Genomic DNA, 13833 nt, shown 5'->3' with positions numbered 1-13833 from the left:
CCCGCCCCCCAGCCAATAACCATAACCATAGTATGTTGCCATACCTGAATGAGAACTTATAAGTAAAGCTGAGAAGGATTTCTACCCTTTGGATACAAAACAGACTAACCAGTTTAAATTCTACTTACAGTCAGATCAAAAGATAGTTATCATTGTGTTGTCCATTTTAAGTTGGTATAAGTAAAACCAGTAGGATCACTTTTTTCTTCTCTGTGTTTTTAAATACATATTTTTTGGTTTTATTTGTTCTTCAGAGAATAAGCCCAAAATGCTAAAAATGAACTCGCATATTCCTGAATGTTTAATTACTTTTTTGTTTTCAGGAAAAGTTGAATATTGAAGAGATAAAAGATTTTTTCTAATGTCCATGATACCAAAAACTTTTTTCTTAACATCTCAAAACCTAAAGCTCAGCTTTTGACGATTTGATTGTGATTGATTTTATTTAATGTTCTTTCACCCAAAATGATACAGCTTTGCTTTTAATATAGCCATCACACTTTCAAAGAGTTAGAGAAGCTGACTGACCTCCAGTCCCCTGCCTTCAGAATATTCGTGAATACATTTGTGAAGGCTCTGATTCCATTTCTCCAAACTTTTTCTGTCGTGAGTCGTAGGCTCATATTTCAGGGTAGTGAAGACTATTCATCCCTTTCTACAAAGATTTATTCTTACTGTGGATATTTTTTCTGCTTATTCCCTGCTGGAAGCCTGAAACAAAAGCAACATGTGAACCTCCCATTTTGTGGTCTGGCTGAACTCTTGAATAAAAAGGGCAAGTACTGTGTAGAAGTATCATACTCTGGACAGTTGCTTATCAGGATGTGGCAAAGTTCACCTGGAAAATCATTAGCTTTTTTGATCTCCAGTACTGGTGATTAAAGGCATTCTGAGTCCTTCAAATTTAGATTATTAATATTCACATTTTGGGCAATAGAATCCCTACTGTCATTTCTAGCATAAAAACTAGTATAGTTTCTGCACATAAAGAACAGAGTAATAATAGAATGAGGTAGTTTGCACGGTGACTACTTCCCAGGCTGCCGGTCAATCTCAAGTTGAATCGAAAATCAAGAAAAGGCCTGGTGTGAAAAAGTTCAACTCCTTTCTCTAGTATGCCAATGTAGTAATGTTTGAGGTATGCCAGATTTTATTTTGTGTTTTAACAGAATAAGATGGGTAGTTTCTTTGGCCTGGATACACAGGAAAAATACCCAAACCTTTTAGACTCACAGTTAAAATACTGTAGGACAAACACAGGTGATAGAAGAAAGGAAGTTGATTCATCATGTGATAGTCATTTCACTAAACAGTCTAAATATTGAGCAGAAAATAAATCCAGAACAGTTTTTCTCCCAACTTTAAAGGAAATCTGGGACTCTTAAGGTACCCGTTCCCTATTGGAGTGCTGGCATAGGTGCCCAGGTTTTAGTTGTCTCTTCATCTACCGAAAGACCCAAGCACTGCTAATTCTACTGTAGCAGTCTCTGTGATCAACAGCAGAACATCTAAGAAGACAGCAGAAATAGGAAAAATAAGGTTATTTTAAAATTAATAAAGTTGAACCTCTCCCCCCCCCCCTTCCCCGCCCTTTCTCATTTACATACTTGTTTTACACTGGGTGAGCGACAGAACAGTTGAACCAGTTTCTGGGCTAAATGAAGCTATGTGTAGGGGTAAGCCTTTTTTGAAGTCTTTATTGTTTACTGCTGTACTGTTTCATGCTTCTCTAATAATGATATTTCATATATGCTAGGAGAGAAACCCTCAAACTTGAGGCAGGTTTTTTGCTTGGTTTTTGTTTGGTTGTTTTTTGTTGTTTGTTTTTTTTTTTTTTTTAAATAAAGCAGGTCTAAAACTTCTGGGCAATCAGGCTAAAAAAAATGCTAATTGTGCAGGCTAAAAGTAATATTATGTAAGATGACAGTAATTATACTTAACTGCTCTGTAGCTCCTAGGGTGGTCAGTGGTTCTGTAAGATTTTATTTTATCTTTTCTTGTCTGTAGTCTACAAAAATTCTTTTGAGGTTCTTATTGTAGCAGAACTTGAGGGATAACCTAAGGTTGTATTTCAGCTCAGTTAAGAGTCTTACAACTTACAGAGAGAAAACTCTTTGAATCTTCGATGTATCTTAAGTTGGTTTTTGGTTTTTTGTTTTTTATGATTTACTAAAATGGGAACTGTAAAGAACTGGGATCTTATCCTCTGAAATGCACTTAGCCCAGAGATAAGGAATTCAAACTGTTCAGGAACAGAAGCTTCAAGAGACTGAATCTGAACAACACTGTTTTCTTCTGACTTCCAGCTTTACAAGTTGGCATTTATAATGTGTGCATCTTTCTCCAAAGGTCCATGCTCCCTGCTGATCCTATGTTTGGTTTTTTGAACTATTTGAATCGCAATAATTATTGATTTCTGCATGTAATATTTTTTTCTTTTTGTCACCCATGATAGTTTATGGCAAAATCTCTTGGTTGGTTAGACATGTCCTAGCTCTTTAGTTTAGGAAGAGCTAAATAGTCCCAGTGCCAGCACAGTGCAGGCTGGTGTAATCCATCTGTTGCAGCGTGTCACTGAGTGGGAGAGTAGCTCACATCCACCAAATAAGTTCATCACTTCAGGCAGGGCAGTGCACTACAGTGTTTCTATTTCAGGGCTTGCTTGTTCAATGCTATCTTGGGGAGCTGTGCATCATGTTTCCTTGTGGCTGTAGGAAGAAAACATAGACTATAGTGAAAACATATATCCTTCGTCCCCATACATGCACCTTCAGTATAATAAAAGTTTCTCAAAAAAGATTTGATCTCGTAGTCTGAGGAAGAAACAAGTATCCAATACTACTAATTCTACTCCTTCAGCAGTTCTCCCTGATGCTGTTGGCAAGTCTGCCAGCTTTTGACTCAACGTCTACTACTGTAAAACTAAAATGCCACAATGGGCTTTGAGGATTAAGTGAAATGTGAGAATTAATTAGATGGATGCTCTTTTGTTTGAATGTAAATCAAGTGTCCATCAGCACTTCTCATTTGACAGTCGCTGTAGCGCTAAAAATGTCTGTTAAAATATTGTGTCTTCTTTTCTTAGGGTTGATCTACAGCTGCAAGAAGTAGCTTTGAAAATGAGACAGCTTTAAAGAGAGAAACCTGAATAGAGATCATATTTCTCTGACTGAATTAAATTCTTACTGTGGCACTACTTTGTGCCATTCGGTGAGCGTGTGCATTCAAAAATTTTCCACTTTGCATAGAAAAGAGGCATTTATTAACAGCAGTTGGAAAGAGCATCCTTCCAAGTAACCGGATGCTGCTACGACCACCAGGTGTTGACTTGTTGGAAGACCTGAGGGGTCTTATTTTGCCATATTAATCCTGTTTAATTGTATGCTTCTATTCCCTGTGCATTCTTGCAATCAGATAGCAGCATAGACTCTGATTCATGAATTCTGATGTAGAGAAACTGAAAGGTTAAGGTTTTCAAAAAAAGCTGAGAAGTATAATCCTATCATCTAAATATGAATTCCACCCAGAGAGGAAATTTCATCACACTAAGTGACAAATTGCTTAAAACGATCAAACTGCTGATGCAACTTGTTGGTTTGTAATAGTATAAGGCATTATCTTCTAAAACTAAATTGTAATATGTCTATTTTTCAAATATTCCAAAATTACTATTAAGAACTGCCATTCTATTTATTTCATAAGAAAAAAGACACATCATGGCTGCTCATAAAGTGTATGAGTGAATGCAAGTAGAGATAGATATAGATAAATACAGAATATAGACACACATGTAGGGGGGTTGTGTGTATATGTATACATATAGACTAGGGCTAACTTCCACAGATGTGCAGGGGCTTTTCTGCCTGGAAATTTAGTTATAGAAGGGTCTGTAGGTTTCAGTCACTCATCCAAGAAACTAGGATGCCAGACTCCATAGAGGAGGTAGCTGCAATCTGAGCTTTTACATGTTTGAAGATCCAGGGAGTGTTCTGTCTGTATAGATCAGCTCTATGTGGGACATCTGATGTGCACATGTGGAAAACATGACAAAATTGGAATGAATTGGATGTAATGTATGGGCTTTTGGTACATGTGCCTATCCAAGTGTACAACCTTTACGTAGTAAAGCCAGTATTCCTAGATCAGTTGGATACTGTACACACACAAACCTATCAGTGCAACACGAACACAGTCAGGCCAGCAGTCCCCAATTGAGCATCCAACTCATTGAACATGGAACATGTACAACCTGTTTGAGAATTGCTGGGCACCATTCTATAGCCATCACCTCTGGAAATTTTTTTCCTGCTCACATCTTTCACGCTCAAGTCACCTGGATAAAGCAAGGCTTAAGCTTCCACCTTTCTTTCTTTCTTTACAGAAAGAAGACTGTTCCACAGTACCTGGGTCCTGGGTAAGAACTCTAGGCAAGACAGAGTTCCCTCATATCTCTTTTAAACCCCGTAGGTTTCTGCTGTGGAATTGTCTTTTGGATTAAAAATGAACCTTCTCTCCATTATGTATGGGGTTTTTTTTATCTGGGTCTTCTGGTTCTTGTCAACAGCTTTTGACCATCTTTTACATGTATGAAAAATTAAGTCTTACCTTTCTTATTCTTCTAAGAAAACTGTATAATTTTAATTTCTGATTGGACTTACATATATTTTAGATTTCCTTCCTTGTTGAGGATAGTGGAAACATGCTATGACTTATGTTTGTTTGATACAGACCTTTCTGATCTAGGGGAAGATTTTAAACTTCTTGCTAGGGGAAAGGTAGAAATCTAATGAAACTAGTCTGAAGGCATCTTAAAAGTCAAAATGAAAAATATCTCTATTTCTCTAAAATAATTACTGAAACATGTAAATACCGGGGCTTTGTTTTATTTAGTTTTCAAACTAAATAAATTTTAAATATGTAATTTCCTCTGGATAAATATCTCTGCATTCACAGCAAAGTCTTGTTTGTTCATAACATGCTGTTTCTGTGAAAACCTGGATATATTGGTGATTGTCAGGTAACAACACAATAGCAAATCAGCAGTTTGTTTGAAATGCCATGTCTCAAGGACAGCAGAAAAATTGTTGTCATAGGGCATGGGTTAAAATGTCCCTTTAATTCATCAATGCATTTTTGTTTCTTGTCTGAATTACTTAATCGTCTCACTTGATTGCCCATTTTTTTAAACTTTAAAAAATACTTCTTCTCTTGAAAGAAATTTCATGGTCTGCAGGGTAAATTCTCTTGTAAAACAGTGAATTCTAGGTTCTTCCTGTAGTTCAGGTAGAATTTCAGGATTCAAGGTTTACTTCTTTTTCTTGTGAAAAGTTGAATCCAATCTCCTGGGTAAATGAGTTTTAAAAACTGAACTGTTCTGAGATCAGCCATCATTAAGGCAAATCTATTCAGAACCAGTTAATATTGTGTCTAATCCTGTTCACTTCAGTTTATCTGAATTGGAAAATTCATTCATAGAATTGGGAAACTGTATCTGTCATAAAACCCTTGGTGGAGTGTACTTACAGTGTAAAATGGGAGCTTAGGAGAGTTACAGTCTGGGGAAACTGGAATTGTTCTCAAATAACTGAAAACTGGTGTGTGGCCTTAATAATCCTAGGAATGCATTTCCTTTGATAATGTTGCCTTTTGAAGAATTGATAAGCCTTACTGTATTTGCAGGTGACTGGTAGGGGGGTAAGAGCAGATGAAACAAAGGGATAATAAATATTCTCTTTCTCCTTTATAATGAAGTTCTTCAACAAAACTGTTGTTGCTACAAAGTATTGAGTTATTCTGGAAACTGAGTGGATTGAAGCACCATGAGTAGTCTGTAATAGAAATGTCTTTTCCAGCCTTTTTCCTTGTTATAATACTGTTTGTTAATATGTCAGCTGTGTTCATTCCTTCACCATTCATTGAAAAACTTTTTTAATGTTCCGTTCTCTGTTTTACATTTTTCTTCAGTTTGATAGGGAGACCTAGTTGTAATCCATAACTTTTAGTTCAAACTGCTGTTCCAGAAAGTTCAAACTATGTAGGGGATTGTAAGTTTTGATGAAGGAGCTTCAAAATCAAACAGTATTTGGTTTAACTGTAGTAGTTGCTGTTTTACTTCTGGGATTGCTTTAGGAAAGCTGGGAAACTCCAAGATAAACATAAAATTGAAATTTTATGTTTGAAAACCAATTTTGTGCAGAAACTATTTTTTAAGTATTAATAAACATATATTTTATTAATAGTCCCCAGCTGGAAGTTACAACTTCATTTTCCAGAAAGAAAAATGACTTTTAAATATTTCATGTGTCAAAGGATGAGATGAAAAACATCTTCCTGAAACAAATCAAGGCAATTAGTATATCAGGTATTGTATGTTTATTTGTAGGCTTCTTTACAAGACCTGTAAAATCTGAATATTTGAAAGATTTCCTATGAAGTAAGCCTACAGTCTCATCCATTAAGCTTATGATTTTGTAAAAGGGAACAAAAAGGCACTAAATAACTACTTTGCTGTAACCACTTGGGAAACCTGTTGCATGACAAACTTAATTCAACTGAATGCTTGAAGTGCTGACCAATATTCCAAATGGGGGGGGGGAAGTACTAAGAAGTAAATGCACGCAGCTAGACAATAGTAAGTTCTTTATTAAAAGATTTTGGGTTGTAAAGTCATGTCTGTTCTATCTCATGTTCAACTTTCCTGAATAAGCACAAATGGCTATTTTTGGACTAGGTTGCTTCTTTTGGTACCTTTTGATAAAAGCACATACCTACTAAATTTAGTAGAGTTTGTTACTGGCATTTATTTAAAAATGTAGGAATTACTGTGCTATTTAAGGTTAATGGTTCCTCTACTCAGCCTACAGCAGGCAGGATCAGATGCTTCAGAGAAAGATATAAAAAAATGTGGAAACTGTCAAATACAGAATAACCATTCCAGACAGGAAGCTTTTCTAACATTGCACACGGTCTGTCACTTGGCAGAGGAGTTTCAAATTTGGGGTGGGAGGAAAGTTTTCCCTTAGTTTTGTCTTACTTCTTTTCCTTCCCAAGCATGCTGACTGGAGAGAAGCATAATTACTCTGTTCTGAGATTAGTTGTTTTCATAAAGTGAACATTCGTTATGTTCTGCATTCCTAATCTGTATTGTATCATGCAGGTGTATATTGAAACCCAGTGGTCAGTAGTATGTTGAGTCTGTTATGCACAGTGCATCCCTTTTGAAGAAACACTTAACATATTTTCAGTTAACATAATTAAAGTAATGCAGTGCCCTTCCCACCTCCTTGTCTGCGTATCCATGTGTACACAAACGCTTTCAGTACTTGTGCTCAGTGGTTGGTTGTTTTCTTGGTCAGGGTATGTGGGGGGAGGGAGGGAGGCGTTGCTGCTGATTTTTTGCTTTTGCCAAATATAATCACTGTCTAAAACACGCTCATATTGATGAAGGTAGTTTCATACTGAAGCAAGTAATTTTCCTAAACTATCTTCTTCCACTGTAAGATGCAGCTAGCCAAAATGATACCTCTGTTTTTAAAGGCTTGTTGTAGCTGGCTTATTTCTGAACCTCTGGAATACCAATATTCTTGATCTAAATTTAATTTTTTTATATAGTGATGAATGTTATCTGTTTTATGCTTATTATTTATTTTCTTTCAAAGGACGATCTTGAGGTGAAATCTGAGGAGCGTGCCAGTGTCATCCAACAACTTGAGCAAACTATTGAGGATCTGAGGACCAAAATTGCAGAACTAGAGAAACAGTTCCCTGCTGCAGAGGTACAGACTTCTGGGAGGGAGCAGGAAAATGAGCACACGCATGCAATCTGCGGGGAACTCAGCTGTGTGACTCTTCAAACGAACAAAGAGGAAACCATACCCAGGACTGTGTCACAAGCAAGATCTGTACAAACGTCACCAACGGAGGATTATTTAACACACACAATGCCTTCAGCCAATGCACTGCCACAGCCACCCCCACCACCGCACTTAGAAGGGGGCAAAAGTGAAGAGCCAACTCAGAAATTGCCAGCTCTAGAACTACAGCCCACGTTTTGTTCTGAAATCTCCTTAATTCTGTCGCCGAAGCTAATCTCAGTGCCACTGGATGCAAGCCAATCAGAACAGAGTACGCTGAAGTCACCTCTTCCAGGACCCAAAGTTAATTTGTCCCTTGCATTTGAAGGAGAGACTGAAATTCCAGCTTCCCATCAGCCTTTAAGTACTGTAGATGTGACTTGTAGTGAACATCCCCCTTCTTTGCCCCCGGAGCCCACATGTAGCATTCCCCCATCACTGTCAGCCACCGAACAAGCTGCTCCCCTGTCTGGAGAACAGGGCCCTTCCCTTGTGACTCCCACATCCATAGCAGGAGTACCACCCCCACCAGCCCTGCCCAGCTCAGGACTCCCTCCTTCTGCTGGCTCAGCAGTGCCACACCTGGACCACTCTTTGCCGGGCATCATGATGTCACCACTCCCCCCTCCTCCTCCCCTTCCACCTTTGCTGAGTGGAGAGATACCAATACTGGCTCCAGCTGCTCCTCTCCCTTGTGCTGGAGTCCCACCACCACCTCTACCACCACCTTTGCCCGGAGCAGGAGTCCCACCCCATCTGCCCAGTTGGGGCATCCTGCCTCCCCCTCCACCACCACCACCTTTACCTGGGGCTGGTGTCCCTCCCCCACCTCCTCCTCTGCCTGGACTGGGAATGCCCCCCCCCCCCCCAGCACCCCCTCTGCCTGGAGCAGGGCTGCCACCACCACTTCCACCTCTGCCTGGTACAGGTGTCCCCCCTCCGCCTCCTCCACCACCTCTGCCTGGTACAGGTGTCCCCCCTCCGCCTCCTCCACCTCCTCTGCCTGGTGCAGGTGCCCCCCCTCCACCACCTTTGCCTGGTACAGGTGTCCCTCCGCCACCCCCTCCTTTGCCTGGGTTGGGGATGCCACCTCCAGCCCCACCACCTTTGCCTGGAGAAGCACCACCCCTTCCAGCGCCAGCCCAGGGCAGCACCTACCCAGCAGTCCCACAGGGCTATGGGTTTCTTCCTCCTCCGTTACCATCTGGTTTATTTGCAATGGGGATAAATCAGGAGAAAGGGAGCAGGAAACATGTGATAGAGCCTTCTCGGCCAATGAAGCCTCTTTACTGGACAAGAATTCAGCTCCACAGTAAAAGGTAAGTTGTACAGTTGTGAAGAGTGGTGTTTTCACTTTATGGCTGTCCTGATAGTGTTGTGTGTTATGAGCAAAAGTCTTTATTTACTGCTAGGCAGGTCTTTGAGAAAACCTCAGTGCAAACAGGATTTTATTTGTAGTTGGATATGTAAATGAGCTGCCCATTTTCTTTAAAGCACAAACTCTGAGTAGCATTATTTGTACACGAAAGCTTTTTGAAGGTAGTGTTTTCAGCTGTCCTTTGGGATACATACCACGTGTTGATCAGAGATCTGGGGGTGACTGTATGCCACTAAGCATTCCGTGAGATGTTTTTTAAAATGTCGTATTTGTGATTCCCCTCAACTTTCAAATAACGTTGGTCTTTCTCTGGAGCAGCCTGCAAGTTTTGGTAGTGTCTTCCCTCTAGATGAATGTATGCTGAATGCGTTTTATCCTCCTCTTTCCTTTCTCCAGTGACCTAGAAATCCTGTTTTTCTTCCACCTTGTACACTCAGCAGGCAGATTCAAACTGCAATTTATTTGCATGGCAGCATAAAGTTATTCTGATAGCCCTTACTTTGATATGACTTTGATATACTTGTTTTTGGTTGTTGATGCTTTTTCTTTGTTTGTAAAATATTGTTCTTGGTCATGAAAAGAAGTTTCCTTATTAATCTTTTCTTTACGTCTCTGAGTACTGATTGTAAAACCCTTCTGCTGTCATTTAATGATGAGTTTCTTCTTTCTTTTCAAGTTCTTGCCACTGTCACACAGGTGGTATGCAGATAACTGTCTATTTCTACTTCTCTTTGTGTCCATGTCTGTATGTTTTATAGCACATGTACAGCCTATTTATATTCCTGTGTATGTAAAGTGGGTGAATTATCCTGTGTAAACAAAGAAGCAAAGATGTATGGGGGAGAATCAACAGTATATCTTATCAAAATGCTGCTAGTAGAAGTTAGGCAACAACTTTTAAATTGCTGCTATTTTCTTTTCTTCATTCCTCCATTTATGACCTTATTTAGTTTGACATTGCCCTACATAGGTCTTTTGCTTAACTTTAGAGATTCTAGTGCTTCACTTGTGTGGGAAAAAATTGAAGAGCCTTCCATAGATTATCATGAGTTTGAAGAACTGTTTTCTAAAACAGCTGTTAAAGAGAGGAAGAAACCCATTTCGGACACCATTACAAAAACAAAGACTAAACAAGTGAGTACACATTTAATTTCAGATCTTTTCTGGGCTGGTTTTTTACACAAAGACAGATTTTTGCATGCAGCTGAGATGAATTTTGCCTGATGTGAAATTGTTACCATATATATGTACACTATGTAGAAATATAAGAAAAGGAGAGAATGTAGGATGGGTTTCAAAGCTATATGTGTTAAGGACTGAAGATTTCTTTTTTATAAATGACTTTTCAAGTATATGTTTTCTTAAAAATATCTTTGCTTTATCTGCTTTAAAATTAACAAAAATTAAACTAAAATAATTAGGTGCATATATGATGCTTTGAAATTGACTGCACATGTGCAATAAATAGTATATAAATTATTCTGATTATTTTTATAAATTAAATACAGTTGCATATGAATTACCATGACTTCAGAGAAAAATTATGTTTTAAGAACCTAAGTCCTAATGTTATACCAATCATAACAGTTCTAAGTTTGTGCTGTGTTCATATATATATATATATAGTGAATATGAAGTTTATGCATACAATAAATGACAAGCACAGTCGGGAAAATCCAGCACTAATCAAACTGGTTTCTTGAAATGGAATGGTGTACAATAAAATAAAAATAGGAAGCATATTTTAAATGTAGAAGTTTAAACCCTGGGATAAGAGAATTGAATCTGAATGTTTAGGTGACTAGAGAGCTGTAATCTTGTTATCTGTGTGAAAATCATATTGTGGTGGTATGATAAGTAATTTGCAATTAAACTTTCAGGCTACAGAGGAGAATATTCTTACGTAGAATCCTAAACAGCAGTTAAAGTTCTTGTTTTATCTCACCTTCACGTTCCTGTACTCAATTCCAGACTAGGCTGTTCTTTCCATCATCTTTTAACATACAAGTTAATGCTATACAAGAGTTTTTTCCATGCTGGGTATACAGTGGGAGTCTTCAAAATCTCCATGCAGTAGATCTTATGTTTGAATATGACCTTTCCATCTAGTAGTTCTGGAGATCTTGCCCCCACAGACACATTTTGGTCAGCAATATAAATGTGCAGGTGCTCTTTACGGTGCTGGCAACCTGCTGCAGGCAACAGAACTGGTAGTGAAGTTAGGATGATTATCCCAAGGTGTTGGATAAAATTTTTATCTGGACAGATTGGAAGGATAGTGCAGCCACACTCGTGGCTGTTCATCACGTACGTGTGTGCTGCACTAGGCTGTTTGAACTGGGATGGGAGGAAAGGTAACAGTGCTGCTGCTACCTTGCTGTCCTGCAATAAATCTCGAAAGTGCAAGACCTTAGCTCTTCTTCCCTCCTTCTAGAAAAAGCCTCTTTTAATGGTTATTCTTAACTAAATTAGTATGTTCTTTAAGCTAGTAGCTCTTTAAGTAAAGCTAGTAGCTCTTTAAGTAAAAAAAGGAGTGCAAAGGTATACCTGATGCTTTGCCTATGAACTGTTGGTCCATTCACGTTTCATGAGGTTTGGTGATACAAATCTCTAAACAGAGTAGAAATCATGACTGTTTAATTCTGTAACACAAACAGTGGTTCAAGACAGACAGCGATTATGAAGAAACATTAGATGTGGATTTTAATACTGAGTATTTATTTTTCTTGCAATGCCAAAAATTTAGATACATCGTCAATAAATAAATAAAATGTAGATAAAACTAAATGAAAATGACTAATTGTTCTTAACTTCTTTGAAAAGAACAAGTAGTTTATGACAAATTTCCACACAGAAGTTTAAATCATTCTAAGTAGGTGCTGTCATCTAGAACGACCATTCCTGTGGGCCACCTAAATTGACAGAAGAGAATCCCCTGTGTGTTTCCTTTGGTGATCAAACAAATTTACTTCTCTCCAAAAGAGAGAGAAAATGCCTGATGGAGAAGTCTGATTTGTTGAATTGTAGTATCTGGGGGGAAAAATCAACCAAACAGGTAATCACAGGCCTTCATTAGAACTACAATTAGAGGTATCATTTATTGCAGATGTCAAAGTTAAATGTTCATGTGTGCAAGTCCAGTTTGGGCTTTTCACAGTATTGACATGAGACAACTGAAGTAGAACAGCTTCACAAATACATTCTACATATGCCTTCTTAGCAGTTTGGAATGCAGGCCTTCATTTTTTAAATTCTCTTCATTTATACCGCAGTAAACACTTGGATAATGAAGTTCATCCATGTTTAGCAGAAGAAACAGTTATTTGGGGAAGGCATGGCTGTAATTCCACAAGTATGTTTTTATAGGAATCACCAAGTGCTGTTTAAGTGGTTACTAACTTACATGGCTTCTATGATAGTTACGGGTGTTGTAAAGATCTTACAAATGGTGTTTCTGTAGTGATTTTTACAGGGACGTGTTATGCAAAGCAGATGTATTCTGTCACCTGTTGAGCTACAGAGGAGTGTTGTACAGAACAGAACCAGGACCCACAAAGCTCACTCTGCTGCTTTCCAGAAACACTCTAGTCTGGCAATTGGGTTTCCTCTTTGCATTGATGTGCGGGTGTGCTGAGCGGAGGTATTGCTTAGATGGATTGGATGTAAAATACTAGCTACGCTGGAAATGGTAGTCAGGAAAATTGCCCCGATAACTTTCAAATGCATAAAATATTTGGTACTCTGTAAACATCTGATTTTAATAAAACAATGTTTTTATTGTCAGCTGAAATAAAAATGTATTTACAGAGGAGGCCACATGGCAGGGGAGATTCTAGCTAATCTGAAGAAAGATTTGATAGTCTGGGGATGTTTTAGTCTCGGTGAAAGATTAATTATTTTGGAGTATGCTGCTGTTCTGCACACAGAGCTATTTATGCTATATGCCATAGAGTATATGCATATGTTTGCTTGTGTATGTATATAGCTATGCATGATATAATTATTTCTAAATGGTGACCCCTTTTTAAATGGTAAAATTATCTATATTGTTGTAGGCTGGTTTGGGTTTTTTTTGAGTTAACGATTGAGTTAATTTCCCCTTACCCAGGTATTGGTTCTGATAATTTTTTCCTTGGCATGATCATCTGCGAATAACTTAATACAATATAAATCTATAATGTTTTAAACAAACCAATATTACACCTAGCCCTGAATGAAGGCCACATTAAACTCCATTCCAGAACTTTAAAGAAAGAAAAAAAAATGAAGTGTTAATATGTATTTGTGAATGCAACTGATTTTATTCTTACTGTCTCTCATTTGGTGCTAAAGCAAAAGCTGTGATTTATTTTGCTCTGTTAATATGTATATGTCAAATTCTCAGCTGCTGTAAATGTGTGCAGGCTCACTCAATGAGAATGCCTACTAAATCTTCAAAGAAAGTCCTTTATGGGCTATATTATAGGTGGGGCTGCCATTGCTACCTATTAAAGTGGTCTGGCTTTCATTATAAGTCCCTGTTATAACTGCCAAAATTTAGCTCTTTAGGCTGCAAGTTTTGTTGGGTTGTCCCGTCCGTGTCGTCCCCCCCGTCCCCCCCCC

General features: G+C 38.3%; 1 protein-coding gene across 1 annotated transcript in view; it reads left to right on the top strand.

Annotated features, from left to right (window-relative positions):
• FMN2 (formin 2) overlaps positions 1-13833 on the top strand; it is a 162012-nt gene that overhangs the window by 48038 nt on the left and 100141 nt on the right. Inside the window, exons 5-6 of the mRNA XM_010562944.1 lie at positions 7659-9172; positions 10221-10365. Of these exons, the coding sequence (XP_010561246.1) occupies positions 7659-9172; positions 10221-10365 (1659 nt within the window). The remainder of the gene's footprint in view (positions 1-7658; positions 9173-10220; positions 10366-13833) is intronic.

This window comes from Haliaeetus leucocephalus, unplaced genomic scaffold (genome assembly GCF_000737465.1).
Source record: "Haliaeetus leucocephalus isolate CR32 unplaced genomic scaffold, Haliaeetus_leucocephalus-4.0 Scaffold162, whole genome shotgun sequence".
Lineage (NCBI taxonomy): Eukaryota > Metazoa > Chordata > Aves > Accipitriformes > Accipitridae > Haliaeetus > Haliaeetus leucocephalus.
Note: the sequence above shows the minus strand (reverse complement) of the source record. Positions and strands in the feature narration are given on the sequence as shown.